This window comes from Lagopus muta, chromosome 6, assembly GCF_023343835.1.
Source record: "Lagopus muta isolate bLagMut1 chromosome 6, bLagMut1 primary, whole genome shotgun sequence".
Lineage (NCBI taxonomy): Eukaryota > Metazoa > Chordata > Aves > Galliformes > Phasianidae > Lagopus > Lagopus muta.
Window position 1 is genome coordinate 49,692,874 of NC_064438.1, and position 26,391 is coordinate 49,719,264.

Consider the following 26,391-nt stretch of genomic DNA (forward strand, 5'->3'; position numbering starts at 1 on the left):
CTTGGCAACTAGGGGTGCATGTCATGGGGCCTCACAGTCTTGCAGACATTCAGTCTCATCAGGAGGTCTCTAACTAGCTCTTTGCTTACAGTGGGATGGTTTTTGCTTCCTCAATTCCCACCTAGTAGTTTAGGAATGTGAGAGACTGAAGCAAGTAACTTTTTGAGTGGCTGTAACCATGTCTATGGTTATCATTTCTCCCTTCTCATTTATTGAAAGGTATTCTGAGTTCAGCATATTTTCACGATGTAAGTGAAGGGACCCACCATTTCATACCCTGGGAAAAGAAGGGGATGGGGGAAAGGAAAAGGTAGGGAGCTGCACCTGGATGAAGGAAAACAGTGACAATGAGCTGAAGGAAAAACTTGGATTAGTAAATGTAGTAGTGGAATGTGAGGTAACACAATATCATACAATGTGTTTGGAAATTGAAGCTAATAAGTCAAATAAAATGCAAAAGAGAGAGTTTCTGAAGTCCTTATTCTAATGTAGGTGAAGCTGCCAGGGAGCAGAGAGAGGTCTCGTGACTCCCAGTCGATTTTATCTTTGCCTCTGAATGGAAAATGGAAACAGGAAAATGCAGTTTTCTGGGAGTTGCAGTTCATTCTTCTCTTCTGAAACTGAAGACTGGAAATGCTGACAATCCATGGAACTGCAGCATTCACTCTTTAACTTCCAGTGCACTGCATGATGTTATGATGTGGAATACTGATGAAAAACCAAGAAACCATGACAGGGGGTTATGTTCACCTTGGTCTTTCTTTTCTAACTAATATACCTGTAGAATCCCTTTTTTTTTTTTCACATCCCTTGCCAAGTTTAGTTCCACCTTTGCCTTGTCTTTCCTGATGTATGCCTGGCATTCCTGTACTCTTCCCAAAGTGCCAGTTGTATTTCAGCATTAAAACAAATGTGGTCTTTCTGTTTTTGAGCTGCTATATAGATAGATTTAATTAATGTTTGATTTTTTGCTATCTAAAATAGTCTAGAACTTAAATCTTAATACTTCTGCAATGAACATCCACAACATTAATTAAAAGTATTTATTCAATTTGCAACTTCCCAAAAATTGTATAATTAAAAAAGAAGACTTAGTTCTTACTATTATGAAAAAAAGATAAAATAAAAGCAGAAACTAAGCTATAAGCAATAATCTGGACAATCTGAATTTTTAAATTTATTGCATTTTCAGCAGACTAAGAAGAATATTTGAACTGTGAAATGCTTTGAATTTATGCTCTGATTTTATTTTGAGCTGCCTGATTGATTGAAGCCTGTTATCAACCCCTGAAAAATGGAGGAAAGATTCCCTCATCGTAGTTACTCTGAGTGAACTGGATTTTATGCTGTAGTTGTGCTGGAGTATGTTTTTGTTGGTAAAAGAAGGCAAGAAAACCTTTCAGTTTGTTACTGACTGACTGTAGTGATCGTTGGCTCTATTGTTGGCTTTTATTTCCCAGTAAAGTGAGCATGGAAGAATTAAGATGGTGTCGTGCCTTCTTGTAAATCCATTCTGATTGTTTCACAAATAATTTTTTTTTTTACAATAAATTGGTAGCTTAAACTACATTTAGTTCTCAGTATTGCAACTATGGCCTTGGTATGGTAGCCAGTGGGTTTTGATGCTGTTCGATGGTGATACTAAACCTACCTTTGTTTTCAGTCTTTGTATGTCCTCTCTTTTTCATCTGAGTGTGAATGTTTCCTTTGCTGAATAGGTTGAAGTACAGTAGCTAGTAAAATTAGATCTGTGTTGAGAAATGGAGCATGCATCTCAGATAGATGGTTTCTTTTCTTGGTTTTGGTTCAGGTTAACAGAAGTATCTTTACATCTGCAGTTTCTGGAAATTTAAGAACACTGTGAACCTCTGGCCAATAAAAATTTTCCCATTATGTAAAACATTCTCGCAGATCACTTGACTCACTCCGTGGTGACAGTGGTGACTTCCTCCTTGAAGCAAATACATTTTTGCAATGAATTTTCTAGTCAACTAATAAATTTCAGTGTGGCTTTTTGAGTTGATGTAGTTTGTATGGTTTCATGCAACTTTTAACGTACTATTTCTCTTTAATGCCCTCAAGCTTGAGAGAATTGTTTCTGTATATTAAAAGAAGACACTTGAAACCAACTTTACTTGTTTGTTTCCCAGCAGGAAAGCCTGAATGCTTAGGCTTTAACTGAATCAAGACCAGCTCTCAGCAGCAGGAGACGATGTATTAATCCATTGGAAGTACACACTGCAGTCTTGTGTATCACTGTGTTTGCGCTGTGGATTTTTTTCCTGTAAACAGGTAGGTTGTGATTTTTTTTTTTTCCTATATACGTTGTTTTTGTAATTTTAGAAATCTTGTGACAGTTGTGTGAGTGGTGTTTTCTCTTTTTGGTTTTGTTTTGTTTTGGGGGGGGGAGTTGGGGTAGAATTCCTGTAATTGTGTGAAACCGTAAAGTACCTTATTCTCCTTTATATTTTCACATCTCCAAGTTGATGGTATTAATTTTACAAATCGCCTTCGGTGCTTGAACTTGCTTTCGGCTGTGATGCCTCAAATCTCAAGCAAGTTTCTCTTGTTTCTGTAAGCCAGCCCTCTCATAGCACCACTCTTCTTTTGTGTCTTCCACACAATCCAAGTGGACTATTCAGCAAATTCTTCTGCAGTGTCTGCTTGGTGGAATTATGATCCCTGATAGTAATGGAGGTTTCTTTGTTAATAATTTTTTGGTACATTGTATCAATTTTATTCTATTTGCAACCAAGGTAAGCATTATTATTTCTATTTCATTGAATACCAGTGGGAGACTTTTTTTTTTGAAATAGCTTAGAAACACTATAAATGTTAGCCACTTCCTTAGTCAAGAGGAAGAAATATTTTAGAATGGTACGTTAAATATTTTTGGGGTTCTCCTTTCCTTCCTTGTTACACCTTCCTTTTTCTGAAGTTTGGAAAGAAAAGATACTTCTACAGAAGTCTGGCAGTCCTGTTTGCCTTTGGTTTTATCTGTAAAATGAGTGTGGACGAGAAAAAGTGAAACAGATGCTCCTTTTAACTTCTTGACAAGAACACAGAATATTCCTGAGTTCTCTGGGTGAGCAGCAGGGGTCGTGTCCTCAGAGAGCAGCAGCAGATGATACTCTGAGACTACAGAACATGAGATTGTGTCCTGTTCCTCAGAGCAGGTGCAGTTTTATAAGGCTGGAAGCTAGAGAAGTTCTTTCAAAACTTTGTATGGAAAAGGAGTACATCTGAAGATTTTTTTTTTTTTTTTTGCTACAGTTCTTTTAAGCATTATGACAAAGAACATTCCAAATAAGAGAAACTCTAGGAATCCTGAACAATTGGTCAAGCAGACTTGCTACTTTTCTGCAAGAATTTCTTCCTTGGCTCTAGTTTGTAATGTAATGGTAGGTGTTGGGTTTTTTTCTCCTAAGAGAATCTAAGGATTCTCTTAGGATCCTTAGAGACTGCACATGTCTGTCTTGAAGGAATTTTCAGTGTCCTGAAGCAACATAAGTCAAAAAATGTTGTTAAGATGCTACTTTTAGACTAGATGCAGAAACTGAAAGGTACTTAAAAGATCTTATTTTACCATTTATGTTCTCTTTTTTTGGAGAAAGGGATATTTCTGGTCCTCCTTTCCCCCAGCTTTACTAAGATTTTCTTGCTGTTGTTCCTTATTTTAGTTAGGCAATTCCCAACTTCAGACCGAAGCTGTATTATACGAAGTAATACACACACAAGTATATGAAGAGATGGGAACTTGATAGGGTGTCCAAATGAGGAGAGAGAAAGGAGGCAGCATACCTTCTTCCTCAGTGAAGGAGAACAGAAAAGTACAGAAGTGCTTTAAGTCACGTAGAAAGTTTGTACTTATTAGTTCTTCTCATATTTTAATTTTTTATCCGTATTTCAAAGCCACCAGGCTTTTCCCCTTTCCAAATCTGTTATTATATATTTTTAATGTAGTACTTAATGTTAAGTGTACAAACCAGGGAAGAGGCTCTAAACTGAAGATGACCTTTGGCACTGAATAAATTCTTAATAATAACTACAAGCTTAAGTAACTGAAACTCTGTATGGGACCTATGCCATGCTGGAGAAGAAAGAAAACAAAAGAAAACAACCCAAGTTGTAAGACTGTTACTTCAGTGCCTGGAAACTCAGGAACCCCTGTGAAGAGTAAGCTAAGGACTTGTGCACAGCTGTGAGAAAGCAATCTGTCTTCTGTCTGTGGGTGGGGAAGTGAGTAGTAGATGTGTTGATTATATCTGTGAAGCTGTACCTATGTTGCCCGTTACCTTTTCTTTAAAAGGTCAATGTAAGCCTAGTTGAAGCATGCCACTAAAAACAAGCAATTTTTTTTTCACTACTGGGAGCCAGAAGCCAAAAGGATTCATGCACACAAAATTTCTTTCCAGTGTCCTTCCTGCTTTTCTCCAAATAATAACGTGTTCTGAATACTGGATCTTGCACCTTCTCCTGGGGCTGCAGCAAGAGGTCTGGAAGTGAGGTACAGGGTGCTGAAGGGCTGCTGAAGGTTGCTGTTCAGCAAAAAAAAACAACGAAACAAAAACAACCAAAAAAAATTGTATGAACAAAAAATAGATGAAGAATGATGCTGGAGTCCAAAAGGAAGAATAGTAGAAAAAATCCTAGAGATCCCACCAAGCTGCAGTTTATTTCCTTAAACCCACATCTGATGTGGCAGGAGATTATTGAAACAAGCTATACTGTAAATTTTTGCTTCTTTTCTGGGCACTTTCAGTCCATCCCTACCTGCATTTTGTGTAACCATCAGTAAGACTGCAGTGCAGTAATTGGCAAGGGTTACTAGAAGGGAAAATCAGGCTGTGGTGACTCCTTTTGCTGAGATCTGCATTTGGGAGCAGAAAGTAATGAATGGATGCAGTTCAGTTCCTGATTCAGAGATGTGGCTGCTTGTGGAAAAGGGCATGGTTCAGTCTTCATCAAGTGTTCCTAGTGTTTGCATGTCATGCCAGAAAGCCAATAAGTTTAGTGATGCAGTGATTAGTTTATTCTTTGATATGAAATACTTGCAGTTTCTGCCTAATACTTTGTATTTAATCCTTTGTGCTCAGACAGTGGAGAGTAAGGTAAGATACTTTTGTTGCCTGACATTTAAAGGATAATGGAAGTAATTTGTGCATGATGTAGCATGCAACAATAACTGCATTCTGTTGGAGAGTAGAAGTTTTGATTATCTTTTTAATTGCTTGCAACACATGGAAATTCATTGTAATAAAGTTTGTGGATCATCTAGTGTACTCAAGTTGAGAAAAAAATTTTGTACTATGTATGAATTAAAAGATTATTTTGTCAGTTCTAACTCTGATTTTTCAGTATAACAATGGAAATTTCTTTTCAAGAACAATGTTCTTGGAATGTTTGGTCTTTTATGTTTATCATAAGAGCTGAAAACCAATCTTTTCGATATCTTTTTCCTGTTTCTGCATGTTTTTTGATGTCAGAGATTTAAGGATATAGCACCATCGTAATGCTGCAGCTTAGATGTGGAGCTCATTCAGTAAGAATGAAAATGTGGAGGCCCGTAACTACTTTGTCAATTGGAAGGAGTTGTGTGTAGGAAAACAGGAGAGGCTGAGAGCTCAAAACTCCCTACACTAAATTAAGCTTTATAGCTGGGCATGTACATGGCAAGTGTACATGGCATGTACAGTGACGAGGAGAATCATAATCCGTGTCTAAATTCTGCGTAGGAGTTTAAAAGAGCTTTGAAACTTGTAACTTTGTGAGTTACTGTATTGAACTTGAGTATTGAAATTTGTGACATCTACTAGCAATGTGGGCTCATTGGGAGTTAATACACTATTTTGGTGGGGGAAGTATTGTACAGATGCAGATCTCCTTTTCATATAGGTAACAGTTTGTTTCTGTACATCTTAGTGTTGGGCTGTTTTTCCAGATTTCTTTCTAGAATTAGATTGGGCTTTCATTGGTCATGAAAAAAGTCAGTGTATTTTTTTTTTGTAGAGTCTGCAGCCACTCATTACCCTTAATTAGTAGGATTGTGGTCTGCTCTATTAGAAGTGTAGCCCTGCCTTTTTACCTCCTGAGGAGCAAAGGTGAACTGAAACATGTGATAAAGATCAAAAAGGACCTATTTAATAGCTCTGAAAATCTGTGGCGTTTCTAAACAACTGTTATCACCTTGGTCTCATGTTACAAAGTTACTTCAGACATGATTAGGAGAATGAAAGCCTCGCACATTCAGTGTCAGATCTGTAATTCTGTGACTGTCTTCATTTCCATAAACAGTTCTATGTAACTGCTGAGGTTGATCCATCTTTGCAGCATTTTGTGCAGGATGACAGCTGGGAGTACCCTGCCAAGCTGGGCCCTTGGTGCCAGTCTGCTTAGTGTCATCTGGGAGCATCGTTGCACTGGCACTACGGAATAGCTGGTCACGTTTTTCAGACTTTTCTGACACTGTTAGGCTCTGTGGTAGGTGGCTGCAAACTTCATTGACAAGAGCTGAGAAACTAAAAGTATTGCAAAAATGTGGTTTTGCTGTGTGCATTGTATATGGTCGAATGAGTTTTCTACAAGATGGCTGCAAAGTGTAGTGTAGTGTACAAAGTGAAGTGTAAATATGAGAAGTCTGTGGGGATTTAGAGTTGGTGTATTGGTTGCCTGAGCGGTAGTGTGGCATTGTTCCATTTAAACTTGACTGTCACCTTTAGAAATGTACGTAGATAGAGATTGGAGTCTTCCATTAATGATGCTTTCAGACTCTTCCTCCTCTTCTCTGTGCCTGTTAAAATGTTAAGTTCGAGAAAGTTTCCCTAACACGTGTTACTTTCTTCTGTGTATTTGAATATTGTCTTAGGGTGAGTGCTTTTTGGAGAAAGTCTGCAGAATATTTGGTTACTTTTCCAGAATTAATTTTCCAGGAGTAATGTTTCCAAATAGAATTTAACAGACTGTTAAGGAGAAGTTTGTGCTGCCCTGTAAAGTTCTTTACAGTCCGTGATGGCAACTAATGCATCTGGGTGGAGAAGTTTTGTATGAAGGCAGAAAAAATTGACCATAACTTTCACTTTGTGTAGGTCCTGCTATATAATATTGTTTCATTGAAAAGTACTCTGTGAGCAATAGTGGAAAGGAAACCAAAAATCATTTGTTTGTATGTTACATATACTCTTCTTCACTATTTTTAAAATTTGCCATTAAAAATTAGTTTGATACTCAGTTTCATTGGACTGACTTTATCGATGCTGAAAAACGTGTACGTGATTTTTGAATGAAGGTGATATGTGATATAAATTCAACTTTTCTTTCTCTAGGGTGAAGAAAGAAGCCAGGCAGACCTGCAAAGTTCTTTTTGTCAAGAGTAAAGAGAGCGCTTACAGACCATTGAGAAAGTGCTTTTTTCTTCCCTCTTCTCAAACTACAGATCAAATGACATTCAAATAAAACAGAGGAAATGTAAGCAATCAAAAAGCCTGTTCTGAACTTGGGGGAAGGGAGGGATGTCAGTCTACAAAGAAAAGGAGGATAGAAATTCCATTAAAAATCTGTCAAGAGAACTTTGGATGTCAATAGCATTCAAAACTAACAAATCACTTTTCAATGTGGTAATCTCTTCAGTTGTCTTTCAAGGAGAACTTTATGTGAGGAGTGTATGAATTCCCAGCCGATGCACAATTTACCTGTTTTTATAAACTTGTTCTTACAGAGAGCATGTACTAAAGAGCAGATTCCAAGAAAATACATAAATCTTATGGAATCGTCTGTTTGGAGACTCACTTCTAATGTTCTGATGCTTGTGACTCAATCAGGGGTGTTGTTTGACGCTGTCTTCACATCTGTGTCAAATTCTTTCTTGATGCATTTGGTTTTTAATCTAAACTCTTTTTGGCTGCTAGGATAAACCCTACGTTTGCCAGCTTAAGAATTTGATAACACTGGATACATGATAGATGCTCTCCTAAGAACGTTCTTCCAGAGCAGTCTTCGCTGGGTTGACATAAGTGGCTTGACTTGCTGACTGTTTTTCTGCTTATGTGCCGTCTCAAACTTCACTGAGAAATCATCTCCTTTTTGCCTTGTTTTTTATTTCAGCATCTAGTCATACACAAATTTTCTTCTCTTGGACGCTGAAAGTACAATAGAACTTCTTGTGAAAGTGAGCATGTATTTTGGTGACTGTAGTCTGAATTTCCATGTGCAGCACTTAGTTTCCATTACACTGCTGCTGTTATGAAAGGTTGACGTCAGGAAAATGTTTTCTTGTTTTGTTTTTTTTTTTAAATCTGGGTTGTAAATTCTTGTGCTTCAAGGTAGAATCTTGATGTAATGGTTGAGGGCTTGAATGAAACTACTGATCAAAACTCACCAGATAAAAGGAGGCTGTATAAAGGATAGTGTACGAGTCCAAAAGATTTGTATGAATAGAGATTATAGAGATAATTTTTAACATATATCTGGAGATGGAAAAAAAAAAGAGGCTGATAGGCACCTCATTAAGCATTTAAAATTTTTATATGAGTAGTGAGAAGGAGTTGGTATTATTCAGCTGAACTTGGACGCTGTGAATTTGTCCTAATTACAGCTGTTTCTGGCTTTGTGTGCACTTAGAAGATCCATTAATTCAGTGAGGCACAGTAGCTGTTCAGACTGATAACAAAATGCATCCTTGTTCCAAAATGGGATAAGCTTCACTTATATTATTTGCTGACAGCTGTGCTGGTGATAGCTGTGATTAGTAAAATTCTTGGTGCAATTGATGCCCAGGAGAAGAAATCACTGGAACTATATAAAGAAAAAAATATATAGCATATGCTTCTGAATACACAGCTTCCTTTGTTGTTGTTGTTGTTGTTGTTGTTGTTCCCTGAGTAAGTGTCATGAAAAGCAGATTTTTACTTTCTTTTAAGATGGTTTATGGTTGATCTACAGAATTTTCTTATCTGAGCTAATACTACTAGGAATTTTCTGTGCTTGACCTCAAAGTAATTGCTTCTAAGGTTAATAGAGTAAATGCTAAATAGATGCTTTGGAGATACTTTTATTGCCGTTATTTTTTCTCAGATGTTGTATTTTGCCAGCTAAGAAAACTTCCAGCTTTGTCTTCGGAAAGCAAATACTCGTTGTCTTTAGGCTTGAATGAAATGATGAAGGGAAGCGCAGAAGTGCTGTAGGCTATGAGTCTGTCCTTAGTGTGTTATAGACACTTTTTAACGATTGGAAAAGATCCCAGGAGCTGCACGTTTTGGAGTCTTTGTGTAATTTGGGGCTTTGAGATACAGATGTTCCTAACTGGTTTACATTTGAAGCTCACTTGTTGTCTTCTAAAAGTAACAGTGTACCAACTGCCAGGAAAAGAAAAGCCATTGAAGGAAAGGGTGCATACTTTGTAATGAGACAGTGGTAGTTCTTCTTAGGTATAGAGGTGCAAGCGACCTGACCTCACTAGCTATTTGTCAATGATGGTAGACCTAGTGTTTTCAGATCCTCTAACTAATTTGTGTGGATCATGAAGCGTTGGGCTACAAGACCATTTTAATTGTACTGTCCTGTGGAAGGAGGAACTTCTTTCTTTTCTTTTAAAATTTTCTATGAGGACTTTGACTGGTGACACTTAAATCTCAGTTGAAGGAGATTCTAAAAATAATGCTTTCTGCTGATGTAGAATTTTTCAGGTCAGGAAGGCTGTAAGTAATATCGTTCTTATTTTGTCATTGAAGAGGAAAAGATAAAATGGTAAAGTCTTAAATTCATGGATCAGTGTAAAAAATTCCAAACCACTGCTGTAATATTTGAAGCATCATTGCCTAGATACAAGTTATTTGAAAAAAGTAGAGAATCACAGCTGTTTGTCCTCTGAATAGTCACTACTGATGCAACATTTTACTTTAATTTTAGGACTTAAGCTGCTTGCTCTAACAGTGAATACTTTAAATCTGGTATTTGCTCCAACTGGGGAGCTGCTCTTTGCATTTCTAGGCTCTGCCTGCATGTATCTTTGTAATGCAAGCAGGTAGTCTTTGTCGGCTTGAATTCTTCAAGGAATCTCTGAGTATTCTTATTCTCATTTAGTCTTATTTAGTTCAACACCTAGAGGCTGTCAGGTTTGAAATTTAAAAATAAGAATGCATAGTTAAATATCTGGTTGCTATTAATACATTAAGCAATTACTCCGTTTAGTATTTATTTGGTAGAGGTGAACATGATCTCATTAATATTAACCCAAGGAGCCCCTGGCTTAAAGTGTGCAAAAAGAATTTCCAACTAAAAATGGTAACTTCACGTTTCTAGCTTGAATACGAAAATATTTCTAAAGCCTTGTGGATGATGTACAAGGTGTGAGTTTTTAACAGGTCTCTTAAGAAGTAGCTACGCTTTATTGTTCTACCAGAAGTATGTTTGAAAGCATGTCACAGACAAAATCTCCATCAATTTTTTGATGATTCTCAAAATCCAGTGCCAGAGATCAACGTTCAAAGGGACCTACTGTTTGTGCTCATTTTTTTTCTGTCCTTGGTTTGTTATCCTGTCTAAGCTGATTGTGTAGAAATGGCTTATTCTCAATATATTAATATTTACTGATCTGAAATCTGAAACCTCTACAATAACCTGCAGGCAGCAAATATAAAAGTAGAAGTAGACAAAGCAAAACAATGAAGTGGTTTGATATTTGGGAAAGTAAATGCAATCTGAGTGTGCAAGTGGGAAATTGCATCAGATTCCAGGTGGAAGAATCTTCTAATGGGACTTTGCAACTGGAAAAAAAAATACTATTGTACACCAGAAGAAACGTGTATCTTTCAAGTATAGACTAATTATAGACTTAGCTTTCAATAGCACATTCCTAAACCCTGTATCCCAAGAGAAAGTAACAAGTTAGCTCCTTTCTTGCATTGACAGGAAAGTGTGTTTTGTAAATCTAAATCCTTATTTACAAATAAACTCAGCTTCTTCCATGAACACTTCTGTGAAATTAAAAAGTGCTTTAGAAAACAATGAATGTAATATTCAGTTTTGCAAGTTATGACTTGCAAACTTTCAGTATCTGAAGGGGAGCTACAGGAAAGAAGGGGGCAGACTCTTCAGCAGGGTCTGTGGTGTTAGAACAAAGGGAAATGGCTTCAAGCTCAAAGATGATAGATTTAGGTTAGATGTGAGGGGAAAAATCTTTTATGAAGGGGGTGGCGAGGCACTGAACAGCTTGCCTGCTGATGTGGTTGATACCTCATCCTTGGAGTCTTTCAAGACAAGGCTGGATAAGGCCTTGGGCAACCTGATCTAGCTGTGCTGTCCCTGTTCATTGCAGGGGAGTTGGACTAGATGGCCTTCAGTGATCCCTTCCAACTCTAAGGGTTCTATGATTCTATGACTTCAGATTCTGACATGCTAGCATGACTTTTTCCAGACTTTTTTGGCTTTGCTCCTGAAAACTTCAGTAATATATTTTTACTGGAGATCTAGAAACAGGAATAACCAGAAATACTAGTACAAATGTTCTTTTCAGATTTCATTTACAAATGAGTTTCGGATGGGTATTTCCTCGTAAACAACAGCAACAAACCCCTAGTTTCTCAGAGTTCAGGATGAAAAGCTGTAAAGAGCACAATGCAAATGCTGAAAACACTGAAGATAAACCTTTGATCACTTCACTGAACAAGTGGCCAATGTCCTGGTCTTTCTCCACGTTTTGATGAATAATAACATAAAAGCAAATGAAGAGGGAGTTGCCCTTCCCACCTTTTCACCTCTTTCTTCCTGGATAAGAAGCAATGATTTTAGACAGAGTTGAAGATGTCATCTAGCATGGAATAAAAACATACCTCATGATCTGTTAATGGATGAACGTATTCCAGACAATTTACTGTTAAATATTCTGATGATGTGATTTGTTTTCAGGTTTTGGGATTTCATTAATATTTCAGGCTTTTCACTGAGAAAAAGTAGTTTTCTTACCTGAATTTATAGAATACAGTAGTCATTTGGATTGGGAGCATTGGAAATGTGGGTTCATAGAAAACAAGGTAGATTGATTATTTATTACTATTATTTAGTTTTTTATGTAGACTTAGAAAACTTAATCTGGTAAGACTAGAAAGCATTTATGGTTTGAGTTCTGTCATCTCAGTACTACTGAATGGCTGTTTCTAGTTCCACAGTTTTGAATTTCAACATAGAATCAAAAAGCATGGAGCCATACTTGAAACAGTGTTTATTTCATTTGCTGGCTTCCTCCATACTCTGCTGTGTTCAGAATTTCCTGGGAGTGCTACTTTGTTAAATGTTAGCTGCACTTTAAAATTAGATTCGTCTTTTTGAGATTCTTGAGAAAGGCAATTTTCATGTCTTCTATTGCTTTTATCAACTTATTTTTTAATTCCTTGTTTCCTGGTCTCTGTAACTTTTGTTTCTGGATCCTTTCTTACTACAACTGCCAAAGATGAAGTAAGGGATTTTAAGATAGGTATTTTGTGATGCACAGATGCATTTTGCCAGAGTCTGGCAATGCGGAAAGTATTCCTCATGTGCTCCTCAGTCAGCAGAGTGGATAGATTATGATTTGAAGAGTATTCATTAGGGTTGAAAACGAGAGCCTGTTTCATTAACAGATTGCAACAGAATAGCGTCCATTGGTAGGGTTGCTGTTTTTAAAGGCTAACTTCAAAAGACAGCAAGAGCAGTTGATTCCTTGTTGGTGATTTCAGAAATGAAAAGAATTTGGTGTGTTTTTTAGTTGATGTACTTTAAAACCAAGTAGTTTCTGATCTTTTTTTTATTCTTAACCCTGAAGGCAAACCTGAGGAGGAAAAGTGACTTTTTTTACATCACTTGAGGGTTAGGTATCTTTTTCTGAGACTGCCATGGCCAAAGTAATTTGGATGTGCCATTTACCATGATCCTTATTGATCCCTGTTAGAAATTGTCATGACTAGTTCAAGCCTACTATTTCTCCATCATAGTAGGCATAGCAAGGAAACATAGTTACTTTTCATTTGGGCATGTGTGTTTTGGCATTACTGTGTGTGACATATGGTGCTGTGACTTCTATGTTGTGTAACAAAGGAGAAGGAAATGTTAGACTTGCTGCAAAATGAGAAATGGGGGAAATCTGAATTGATGACAATAGATTTCCATAAAGATAGGATACTCAGGATGCAAATATAAACTGGTTTTGCTAGTATTCTCTTCAAAGCATATATAAAACAGTTCTGTAAAATGAAACTACCTTTAACTTGAGATAGACTTTAATATTCTGGGAATGCCATAACTATCACAAAAGAAAAGGATTAATTTTAGAATGACTGTTTTTTTTCCCATGTAAACAGAGTCAGAATTTGCAAAACTGTAGGATGTTGATCCACTTCCTTGCCATGGGACTGGCAAATGTATTTCAGTTGTGGACTTCCCCTAAACAGCACAGGAAAAGATTGAAGTACACTTTGTACAGCACTTGTTTGCTCATCTTTGAATCTTTCCTGTTCTTTCAATGCCTCTACTAGAAACCTCAGATAGGAATATGGGTCCTATCTAGGGGTTAATTTCATAATGCACTCTTTACTCTCCTAAACATGGCAAGCTTGGTCAGCATGTCTCTTATCTGTTGTCTTGTGGCCCAGGTTTTCAAAGCTTAAGAGATCTTTGATTTCTAAAAGGCTTTTGATTTCTTGTACATCGGTTGACTGTATACCATCTTTTGGTAGCCTACTGAGACTACAAAGTAATTATTAAGAGCTGTAGGTAGCAAGTGCAAGTTGAAATAAATAAAAGCACTGTTTCCAGTGTTGCCTCGGGCTGAATCTTGGTCATTTTGCTGTTACATATGTTACTATTCAAAAGAAATGGTGTAAGTTGCAAAAAATTGAATAGTTGAACATAGTGGTGTTTAAAATCAGCTTTCCTAAATTAAACCGTATTGCTTTTCTGTGGGTTTTTTTTTTTTTTTTTAAATTCTTAAGAGAGCTCTTTTTTGAGTCATTGTCTCACTTTCTCTCTTCTCACCTCCCCTACTCCCCCTTCCTCCTCATAGTGCAATATATATTAGACTGTTAATTATTCTCAGCATGTTGTGGAATAGGTACTAAAATTGTCAGTTCCTGGGCTATCGAATACCCCCCCCCAAAAAAAAGAAAAAGAAAAAAAAAAAAAAAAGAAAAAGATCTTATTACTTACAAATATTCTCTTAATAGTGATGTAATTGTTGCTCAGAGTAACAAGTATGTTAGAACTGTATCCCGGAAAACATAGCCTAGCAGGCTTGCTAAATAGAGTTAACTGTATCTGGGTGATGTTCTGTTTAATACTGTAAGTCACTTGACACGAATGTGTGAACTCATTGTTGAAAGAGATGAGGTCAAACAAAGTGATAAAAAGTTAAAAGAGTGAAACAATCTGAAACGTGGTTACCACTCATTATCTGCTGTTTAATAACCTTGCAAACTAGAACAGGGGAAAAATACCGTGTTGTAATGTCTGTGACATACGTGGTTGTTTTTTTTGCAGTATTTCAAGTTACCAGTATTTTATACTTCGAATGTCCTAGTTCAGATAGGAAAAGAATAGCCCGCACCATTCAAGCCCCCCTCCCCCCCTCAAAGTGTTCCTGTTTGTTCAACAGTTCTTAGCAAATTAAGCTCTTAAGCATAATGGTGAAATCTGCCCTTGTTGCTTGAGAAAATAGCAGTTTGTTTATCAGAACAATTTCTTTTCTGTATGATATCACATTGTAATTGCCATAAAAAGAACTCCTCGCAGTGGGAGCAACTGGAGCAGGTTGCTCAGAGAGTTGTGGTATCATCATCCTTAGAGGTTTTGAAAGCTCAGCTCGGCCTTGGGCATCCTGATCTAGCTTTGAAGTTAGCCTTGCTCTGAACAGGAGGTTGGGCTAGATAACCTCCAGAGGTCTCTTTCAACCTGAATGATTCCAGAATGTTGCACCTAATAAGTGACTGTAAAGAGCTTATAAACGGCAGGAACTTCTCATGCAGAGAATACTCAGACTTTTCTCTCTGTGTTCAGATGTTCGCTTTGCAAAGTTCTGCCTGATTTTGGTAACCACCAGCTGCCCTGTCTTACTAAGGCAGGGCCTGACATGATACCAGGCCTCTGCAGTGATGTGTCCTTGTGCTAAGCAGCTCTGAAGTCAAGATTTCCATGGCAGGCTTGCTGCTCAGCCTTAATTTTTTTTGACATTTGTCGCGTTGAGTAAAATGATAATATGTTGTCACCAATATACTTCTTTCAGCTTGCATTATTGTTTTAACCAGCCATGAAGTTATGTCAGTGTATGTTGTGTATTGTAATTACACTCAAAAGTGGAAGCAAAGCTGAGTTGAAGGGGTGTCTAAAAGGTGTGAAGGAGATGTGTATGTTCTTTTCACTGTGTGTACTAGGAATGTATTAGAAGCTATAAAATGCTGAAAGACAAATGAAAAGTTCAGGTCTTTTTGCTTGTTTTCTGTTTTTTATCATTTAAGATAAAGATTTCTGTGTGTTGACTTGAGGCAGTAACTCTTAGACAGAAAGCGCCTGAGCTAGGAGGACTGCAGAGCTAGAAATACCATTCTGAACGTGTGACTGCTTGGTTCTCTGAGGGTATCCTGTAAATTACAAAATGCTATAGAGAGTGAAGGAAATGAAGTCTGGTTTCCTTCTAATCTATGCACTATGTTCACTTTTAGCCCCAGTTTTCTACCTTCTCAATAATTAAGAGATCTCCATTCTCCCCTCCCAGCTACAGTATTGGAGGGAACAAAGACCATCCTATTGCCCTAGACAAGAGGAGCAGGTGGTTTTGATGTAGCTGTGAAGTGGTGGGCCAGTTAATAGACCATACAAGAAGCAGTGGTGACTGTGGTTCCACTTTCCAGCTCACTGGGACACTCCATGAAGTTTCTCTTTCTGTTCCCCACATAGGTTTCATGAAAATTGATATCTTTCCACTATGATCTTTTGCTTGCTGTCCAACTTAAGGTTTCTTTTTTGGAACTTAATTTAGAGATTGTGCATGCATACTGCTCTGGGAAGCTTCTGTTGTCAGTGAAAACTGTAATTTGATGGAAGAGTTTTTCTGTCTTAAGTAAAAAAAAAAACAAATTAGTATCTTTTGTTATCTCCTTCTGTGTTAGCATAACATAACACTTGAAGTATCTGCTTGACCTTTTTAATTTTAAAAGTCTGCTAAAAGCTTATTTGTTTTCTATTGTTAATATATTAAAACTGTCTTTTTGTGGTTGGCTTTTGGGGGATGTTGTAGGTTAAGTAAGAGTTGCACCTTGTTTCTGCATGGGTTTTTGTTTTGTTTTGTTTTCAGGCATATTTTTTTTAAAGTTTTATAGATGCTTTATTCTAACTCTGTGTTGTTTCCCAAGGATAAAAAACTGGAGCTTAAGGAAATAACTAGCGATGAATCAGGAGTTAAGATTTAGCTTGCTGAACAAGGACTAACTTGATGGCAGCTTGCCATGCCTGTAGGAGTCAGAAGGTTCCACCAGAACTGGCATATCTTGAGTGTTCTAGCCAGTTTCATCTCACTTCTTTCTGGAAGTGGTTACCTTCCCTACTGTAAGCACATACTATCTTACTGAGGTGTGACTTCAAAATTGCCTTTTATTGGCAGTTTGAAACATGATTATGGGGGTATAATCCAATTCTAGAAGTTCCTGAAAAGGAAAAAATGACATCACGGATGACACCCTGTAGTGGTATGTAAACCATTAGAGAAAGCTGTTTGCAAAAGGATGGCAGCTGAAATGTTTATACTATCTGCACTTGTATTCATTGCTGATCTCATATGCACATGTAATAGCATGTAACTCATGCATGAGTACTTAGCTGTGCATACAGTAGTTTGACTTGTGTGAGCAGTTTGTGATAAACATCAGATCTCCCCACCTCCTTGTTAAATGCAGCTCTCAGGTTGTAATAAAGAGATTTAGGTACTCTGTACTATTCTATAGCTGCACTTTGTGAATTGCTTCTTGTTTTTGCTGCTGAAAATGCTGACTGTTCAGAATGCTGTAGAAAAGAATTCTTCACCAGGCTGGCTGCTGTGGTGCTGCACTTTTCTGGCTGATATACTTTTTCATGAAACAAAAATATAAAATTTGAAGTACACAAATCTCACTGTTATGCATATTGCATAGTAAATTTTGTCAGTGGGCTTTCTGGTTGTTTTCTATGACAAGATATCCAATATGTCAGTTCCAAATGGGGACTCACGTGGAGCACTGTACAGCTTATTTTGGTATGAAATCTCTTTCCAGCTGACAGTTCAGCCCCTGATTGGTTTCATATCTCTGTGAAACTCTCACCTGCTGCTCATTTGACATTCAGTATTCTTTCTCAGTTGAATCTTGCCTCTTCTCCTTTTCACCCCTGCCTGCCTCCTTGAGACTCAGTTTCCATGAAGAAATGATGCTACTGAAAGACTTTAAATTGCAAATCATAATTAGCTTCTTTCTGAAAGAAATTTGAGGAAACAAGCATTAAACAGTTATGTTGTGTAGGATGTCTTTAAGTTCAGGAGTTGTGTACTGTTGTGACTTGCCAGTTCTCCCTTCAGCATCTCTTTCAGTGCCTCTTTTTTCAAGTTGTTCCTTGAGTCAAATTCAGACCATGTCTTGTTCTGTTCTTGCATTCTAAGGAAAATCATATTCCCTGTATTTGTTATTCTCACCATTCAATGTGCTTCAAGTTGTCTGCTGACTTCAAGAGTTGACAGAATGAGTGGTAGAGGTCTCAAATATGACAGAAGAATAGGCAGCTGAAAAGGGAAAAAGAGAGTATTTACAAACCATAAATGAACACAGAACTGGAATCCTATGGAGATTCCTGAACTGCAGGCTCCATATTCAGCTTTTTTCATAGTTGTACACAAGAAGCAAATCTATAGGTAGCTAAATTTCACATTTTTCTGTTAGTGCTTCAAAGTTTTAAGTCCTCAGCTTGTGTCTGAGGTCACTTCTGTTCAGCCATGAATGTTCAGCTATGCCAGTCATGTCTTGGGCAATCTCTATTGCTCAACTACTTTCATTAGCTGCTTTCCTTTCTCACTCATGACAGTTCTCTTAACCTTCTTGTCTCCTAGACTCTTGTCAGCATCACATCTCATTTTCTGTGTTCTGGTTACAACCTCTGAAGTTACCTCTTCAGTATTGTCATAGTCTGTTTTTATGCTTGCTGCTGAAACTCTAGTTCAGGCTTTGCTTGCTTCCCTGATCTAAATTAATCTGAATTTGCTCATTAAAGAGAACTGCAAATTTCTTACAGTTCAGCACTGATTTTTCTCTCCTTCAGATTGCAGTCTAATGCCTTGGTAGAAGCCTTTGAAGACTACATAAGGAGCAGGCAGACATTAATTCAGATTATGAACCAGACTTCATATTTACCTTTCAGTGAATGTAGAAACTGATTTTATTTATTTATTTATTTATTTATTTATTTTGTATGCTTTTTACTGGTTTTGAGTAAGACTAAATCATTCAGCCTATGTACTGAGTTCTGAGGATGGTTTTCCTCAGGCTTTCTCTGTGGTTTATTGAGATGCAGTGAGGCTTTCCCCTGGGATAGGAGGGTGCTGACATGTGGATTCTTCACTAAACATCTCTATGTTTGCTCCACTGGTGTTGGCACAGGCATGAAGTAGCATCAGTGGTGGGTTGTAATGATTTTGTCTTTTGATTTAAGAAAAAAACAGTCGGCATTGGAAACAAAAGAAGGAAAGTTCCTTGCGTGTTTAGTCTGCGGAGAATTTCAAACCTAAAATATAGATGAAAAATGACCTATGAGAAAATACGTTGAATTATAAGTACTTAATTACAAGGCCTCAAGATGTTCCAGGAAGATTTAGATTGTATGTTGGGAATAATTTCTCTGTGAAAAAAGCAGTTGGGCATTGGAACAGGCTGCCTATTGAAGTGGTGGAGTCCCCATCTATGAGGTATTTAAAGAGGTGTGTGGATGTGACTCTTAGGGATGTGTTTAGTGGTTGACTTGTGGTGTTAGAATCATAGAATGGCTTAGGTTGGATTGGACCTTAGAAATAATCTAGTTCTACCTCCTCTGCCATGGGTAGGTTTGCCACTTACTAGATCAGGCTGCTTGGGGCACCATCCAACCTTGATTTAAATGGCTTAAGGAATGAGGGTGGTGTTTAGGTAATGGTTGGACTTGATGATCTTAACAGTCTTTTCCAATCTAAATTATTCTAATATTCTATAAGTCAGAAGTTATTCAGAGCAGGTTTTTGAATTTAACTTGGGGTTTTCTTCCTCTGTTCCTCTGCTAATTCATTTCATGCTGGCCGAGAGGTGTTGTAGTCCAGGAAAATGGGTACTGTAATTCATCCTTCGGTTATGTTAATTATTTTCATAGCTGCCTGTCAGTTGTACTTAGTCCTACTTAATTAACCAAGTGGCCGTAGTATGTACACCTATCTCCTCTGTCAATTAGACTTATATCACCTGTTTTCCAAATGTGGGAATTACGATGAAAAGTTTGGAAAGGTGTTTAATGAATAAGATCTTGCTGCTTTGTTCTAAAACAGTGCGTCTTATGCACTGCTCTTGCATGAGACAAGGAAAAACTGGCAGTGGGGTTGTGTGGACTCCAGATATCTTGTGTAGAATAGCAGTGGTTACGTGCTTTTTACAGTAGCGTATGAGTAGCATTGTGCATGGTACTGCACCAGCACACCTGTTCCTCCATACCCCTTGCTGTTTCCACTAATGAAAGTCACAACTTCAATATTACTGACATTTTTTTCAGCAACAGGGATGGAAGGATACAAACTCTGCTCTTTCTTGTTTCTAGAGTAATGGCAAAATTTAACTAAGACTGCTTTTAGGAGCAGCTTTTAATGCTTGCCACTCTACAGCCTTTGCAAATGTTGAGTATTTTATTTATTATATTATATATATTGTTTAGTATAAATTTTGCTAAGCTTAATATGTTTACACATATGCCCACTTCATGTATGTGCTGTGTCCACATGATGTCTTTCCTTAGCAATTTCTGTTTTTATGTAGTCTCTCAGATGCTAAGTTTTTTTTTTATTTTGTTTAAATGGAAAAAGAGATCTTTGTTTCTCAGAGCCTCTCTTATTTTGCTTCTGCTCCACAGAAAGTATCTTAGAGCATGGACACCAGTAAGAAGACAGAACCCCCTTTATCTGTAGAAATGGTACAACAAAGGGCCAATCCTGATCGTAGTCCTTCAGCATCCATTTATGTTCCAGAGCAAGGTGGCTACAAAGAGAAATTTGTAAATGCTGTGGAGGATAAGTATAAATGTGAGAAATGTCACTTCATCTTATGCAATCCTAAGCAGACTGAATGTGGACACCGATTCTGTGAGACTTGCATGAATGCTTTGCTGAGGTATGTTTCCCGTTGTAATGAAACATGTTTAACACCTGAGAACTCCTGAAAACATTTTGAACACCACCTTAGTTTGATGTGTACTGTAAGGTAATGCCCTGGATTGGAAGCAGTGTTAACTTGCTGGTTGCTTTCTTATTTCTTACCCATGTGCTGATGTAATCTGTATACTGGGTGAACTTGAGATAACTAAAATTTTGTAAATATTATCAAAATTGCTTTAAAGTGTTTTAATCCCTTGTGGTGGTGCATAAAGTAAAAACTTAACTGTCTGGAATGTAAACTGAAGAGCTGTTTCCCATGACTGCTGACATGACTGTTTTGATCCAAGATCCATTTGATAATATGGAACAGTGGCTGTGTCAAGAAGTGAGCCTGCAAAGGCTCATTGGAGTGATAGTACCTAACCTACTGGTGGACTCAGATTTACAGCTGACTGGTGGGACCATGGCATTAATGTTAATGGTTATGGAGCTTCCTTCCCTTATAAAGTGCCAGAAAACACATAGAATTGCTATATTTTATGGGTTGCAGTAGGGTCAGGAATGCCAGGGCATAAAATGTGTGAGCGAATGTTTTAGAGATAAAATAAATGCTGAAAGATGTAGGTAAGAATAAAAGTGTGGTTGTTTAAAAAGAAGTGTCTAGATTTTAAGAAGTATCTGTGCATCAGTAGAAGTATATATCTTTGTCACTCAACTTCGATGCATTGCTAGTGATTGCATTTAACTGTTATTTTGACACTTGGTCTGATGTTTAGAGATTGTTCTTGAAGCTTCAATCTCCTGGTGTAAATAAGCAGTCAGTACTTCCATTCACTAATAGGTAACAGAGGTGCAGAACAAAATCAGCTTACTGGATATTACATATTGCACTACCAATATAGAGAGGATTTAACTTTGAAAACTCTGGTGACTTCCGGTTTACTTTTTGTGACCATCCTAACTCGAGGCAGTAGCTTATATTTTACTTGGAAATACTATAGTCTCAGAAGGATGCGCATTAAGAGTACGTGCTACATGGTAGAAGAGGTTGTGTTACAGGGTTGTTACATTACCCTGTCACACGATAGAGAGTAACCTCCATACTGAGGAAATGCAAGTGTCTGTAGCTCCCTAATGCATTCCTGTAGGCCTTTTGCTACAGCATGCCAAATTGAAAGGAGATGGAAAAGACTTTTCTTTCAGTTCTTCATGTAAGGTGTAGTTTGTTGTGAGAAATGCAGTTATTTCTTTCTGAATATATGTTTTTGGAAGGCTCTTACATGGTTAATAGCAGTGACTGCAGAAAAGCAAACACCTGGCACGCTTGGATGTGTGCAGATGGACAGAGCAGACTCTTAACAATCCAAGCAGTAACGATTCTGGCATTGCTGGAATCTGGGCAATTTTCCTTCCCTGCTGAGAGACATGCACATGTGCTTATTACAGTGTAGCTAGAATGTGTTATTTTACCTTCCTTTCTTTTCAACCAGTTTGCTCCTGAAAAGGACACATAGGTAAAAGACCATCTGCCATGCTGCTCTTTCTTTCCAGTTATTTCACTATGTTTAAGTGCCCCTTGCAAACAAATCCTGTACAAAATTTTTCATTCAGTGTTGATATGCTGCTGCACACACTGATTACATACTACTAGGTTCTGTTCCAGGGTTATTTGAGGACAAAGAACTAGCAGTCAGTATAGCTAACGCAATAAAGATGTCTGCTCAGTATGCAACTGTAGTTTAAAAGAGCAAGTGGGATGCTTGAGTGAATTCAGTAAAAGCAAGGGAAGGATGACATTGTATCAATATGCCCTTAAGTTGATTAGTTTTCCCTCCTCTTTTTATTCCCAGTTAAAAGTATATATATATATTACAGATGTAGAAGCTGCAAGGCAGTTAAGATGCTCAGATGTATAGAATGGTCACTGCAATGAGTAAAGGCCAGAGTGAGGTGATTTGAAATAACTATACTAATTACATAAAATACTCAAACCAATTTGGTCTTTTACATTGATCTGTAATGCTGCCAACAATGGCAACTTGTATGGTCTGTCAATTAGTTGTCTTGCAAGAGAGTTTACCTAGCAGTTACGTGGTGCATTCCATCTACGGATCTCAGTGCTTTAAGAGAGAAATTGCTATGGCTATCCTCATTTTATGTGGGGAAAAGGAACTGCAGAGGAATAAATAAATTTACTCAAGATAAAGGGAGCTGGGATCTGTAGCAGCTGTTAAAACCAGAACAGGATATATAACTCACTGTCAGAGAGAGTGAGGTTTAATTATGTGTTGTTTGAAAGAGGTCTGGATAATAGAAAGAAGCAATATTTTCCGTGTTTGCACTGACAGACAGAAAATTGACAAGAGCTGTGGATCGGGTACAGGTTTCATGAAGAAAACCACTACACTTGTGGCTAGAGGCCTAGTGGTGGTTTTATTTCCTCAGGAATTCCAGACTCAAGTGTTGAAATTTTTTGAGGTAACATCGTGTTACCTTATTCCAGTAAACTGGATTCACTTTTAACATTTAAAAAACACCATTGAATAATTGTAGCTAAGTGAAGTGCCTCTTAAATTGAAGTTCTTAGGCTCTTAAAACTCAGATGAGTTGAAATGCAACTTCTTTTTTCTCTGCAGCACTCCGAGTCCAAAATGTACAGCATGTCAAGAAAGCATAGTAAAAGACAAGGTATCGTTAAACTATTTCTTATTCAAGAGTATTGAATTCTGTAGCATACATGTATTTTGTGGCCATTATTTCATAAGCCTAATAAGCTACTTTCAGAAGATAGTTCTGTTATAAAATCTAAGCTGTGAATACATGTGTATTCTGGGAAGGCAGCTCATTCTTACTGTTAACCACGTGACAGAGAACAGAGTGTGCCAGCTTCAACCTTAATGGTCCAGCCAGGTGTTGCTACTGGTTGTCATAACTGAGAGCTGCAGCAACACTTTGCAGTTGTTTTCTCATCAACAGAGAGGATGGTAACAAATACTGCATCTCGTGTAGGTATTCAGAGACTGTGACAGATCTTGGCAAATCTTACTCCTCATTTGGCTGCAGACCAACATCTACTGTTGACTAACTTTGGTTTCCAGTGTGTCCATGAGCCACACTGGAACCATAGCAGTGTGAAGTTACAGTAACTGTAATAGAATCAGACTTCCTATATGTATAAGTTATTTCATGCTTAAATTATAATCTTTCACCTTTTTTTCACAATGAAACTACTTGTATGAAAGAATGAGGGGTAAAGAAAATTTTTTTTAACTTTGTATGTGGTCTGTGTAGTTTTTTTACATCAAATTTGTCTAAAGTATTTAGTAATTCTTTTTGTGTGTGTTAGTCGTCTTTATTGCTTCAATAAATGCTTCTGGAGTAACCATTTCAGGAAAGTGTTAGTGGGTACATCAGCCTCTCCTCATTGTAACACCAAGGTGTTCTCTGAACAGTGTTAACAAATCAGCTTTGACATAGGTGGGCTCTTGAGGAAATCAGACCAGTAATAACGATGTCTATGATTCATTATTTCAACTCAGGCTTTCCAGTTCTTAACACATATAAACATGTACATTTGCTAGGAAGCTTCTTAAATCTCTAAGATAGAAGGATGACATGAAGGGCAGTGTATTTTAAATACTTATGTGAGACTGACTGCATATCAGATGATGATTTTCGTGAAACTGGAAACCTCTTTCTTCCCACGGAATGCTGATGTCCAAAATCACAAAACAGCCTTCAGACATTCTCTGCAAAACTTTAAAAATCATTTTCTTATTATAATTTCAGTTGGCAAAGCTGTGCTTAGTAACACTGAATTACTTCGTGGGGGAAAAAAACCAACAAACACAACCAACCTACAGTGCTGAAAATTGGTTATTTAAATGAGATTTGTTGATTCATTAAACTTACATCTGAAAACTAAACAGGAATCAGTGACCTGTGTCAGATGAGATTTGGATGAGATTGTCTGCAGTATTTCATTCTTTACTGATGCTTGGAATAGATTCATAGTCATTGTGGACAGTTCTCATCCCAACTTTTCGTTGTTATTAAATGTTTTTATGCTGAACAGTTCTGTAGATACTGCATATGCTGCAGGAATGCTGCATCACACAATTCCGTTTTTCGGTAGAGTAACTGTGGTTGAGCATAGATCTTTGGTATTTCTAAACAGTCACAGAAGAAATTACAAGTAACTGCAGGTTCTTATTCCTTCATTTTGGACTGATAAATAACAGTAACAGTGTTCAGTCCTCTTTCCCAGTTTCCTCCCTTAGCAACAGGACCTCTTGATAGTGCCATTACATTGTTTCTGAATCAGAGGCTTTGTGGGATATCATCTGTAAAAGGTGAAAAATCCAAGACTCTGAGCAATCTGCTTCTAATTTCTCACTGATCTGTTATAGGAAGAAAGGCTGAAAAATCTTGTAAACACTAAAATGGAAAGATGGCTGAAACTTACTTGTCAGTGAAATAACAAACCTCCTCCAAACTAAGACCTTAAGAAATTTCTATAACTGTATATTACTGCTGAAGCGAAAATAGGTGTTTGAACAAACTAGACTTGTTGCATTTTTCTCTTATCTGCTGTGCTTGGACTTTGTCTTACTTTTAGCCTCTCAGATAACCTGAAGAGTTCTAGCTGGTGCCTATTTTAGGCAAGCAAATAACAAAAATCTTAGTCTTTTCTTCTACCTTTACCCTTTATTTTATTAGAGCTTCTGTCCAAATACCTTCTTCCACTGGTCTGCTTCATAGTGGAGTAATCTGTGATATGCATGTTTAGTATTTTATTTTTTGCACATAAGGCTAGAATTAGATGACATTACATTGCATGATTTCTGCTTTCCTTGAACTTTCATATTCTTGAGAGCTTTTAAGTTTCTAAAGTGGAGTGTCCTTTGATTTTTAATTTTTAAATTAATTTTTTCCAGGTATTTAAGGATAATTGTTGCAGGAGAGAACTACTTGCCCTTCAGATATACTGCAGAAATGAAAACAAGGGCTGCAAAGAACAACTTTCCTTGGGTCAATTACTGGTAAGTAATCTAAGAGTCATAAGCTGCCTTATTTTGTTAAAGAACGAGAAGAAATCTTACCGATGAAAACCCTGGCCAATTTCTTGATGTGCCACATGAGTGGTTGATCTGAATGATTTATGAAGTGGAACAGAATTGAATTGTTTTGAATCCTAATGTGTACTTTAAAAATGTGACATTTTGGGGGATGTTTTTAATTTCTATTTTTTACTATTAATGATAATTCTCTGAAGTAAGTGATGATTTTTGCATGGAAATATCAAACCTTTGGCTTTGCCTGACTTGCCCAGAAGTTTGTAGCTTTGTTTCATTAAGGCATAACACAGCAGTAACCCAGTGACTTAAGAGTCAGAAGGGATAATTACACAGTAGCCTGCAGTGAAATATGTGAGTTCTTAAATGTGCTTTGAGGGAACCTGTTCAGGTATTTCAAAAATAGCCTTAGAGTAGCATATAGATTTATGTGAGATAATATATGTTGAAAAAGAATGCTTACATTTTTCTTAAATAGCTTGTGGAATTTTGAATATTTACAGTATGAAAGTTGGTCATATACATCTTTGGAGAAGATTTCACTGTATTGTATGTGAATGGAATGTAAAGTCAGTAATGTGATTGTGAGAAGACTTGTAACCATTTGCTTTTGCACAGTATACTGCGTGAAGTAACTGCTTGCTTTGGTTCTAACCTTTATTTGATTTTGTGTGGGACATCCTCAAAGGTTAGAAGAGATGCACAAAACTTAGTTGACTTGACTAATTTTTATTCATCTTTCAGATGCATTTGAAAACTGATTGTCAGTTTGAAGAACTTGCGTGTCCTCGTGCTGATTGTAAAGAAAAAATACTGAGAAAAGATTTGCCAGACCATGTAGAGAAGACCTGTAAATACCGGGAGACAACTTGTAAATACTGTAAAAGCCAAGTCCCAATGATTATGTTGCAGGTGCAGTATTTTCTTGTATGAAGAATAAGATTCTGTATGTTA

General features: G+C 37.3%; 1 protein-coding gene across 10 annotated transcripts in view; it reads left to right on the forward strand.

The window, feature by feature from the left end:
• TRAF3 (TNF receptor associated factor 3) overlaps positions 1-26,391 on the forward strand; it is a 69,499-nt gene that overhangs the window by 16,527 nt on the left and 26,581 nt on the right. For 5 of the 10 annotated variants that reach the window (XM_048947901.1, XM_048947902.1, XM_048947893.1 and 2 more), the window contains 6 exons: positions 2,151-2,292; positions 7,323-7,464; positions 20,122-20,378; positions 22,999-23,050; positions 25,300-25,404; positions 26,182-26,349. In XM_048947901.1, the coding sequence (XP_048803858.1) occupies positions 20,137-20,378; positions 22,999-23,050; positions 25,300-25,404; positions 26,182-26,349 (567 nt within the window). In that variant the 5' untranslated portion in view covers positions 2,151-2,292; positions 7,323-7,464; positions 20,122-20,136. Of the gene's footprint in view, positions 1-2,150; positions 2,293-2,343; positions 6,481-7,322; positions 7,465-20,121; positions 20,379-22,998; positions 23,051-25,299; positions 25,405-26,181; positions 26,350-26,391 lie in introns of those variants that run through there. The other 5 variants (XM_048947895.1, XM_048947894.1, XM_048947898.1 and 2 more) reach the window with 3 other exon arrangements.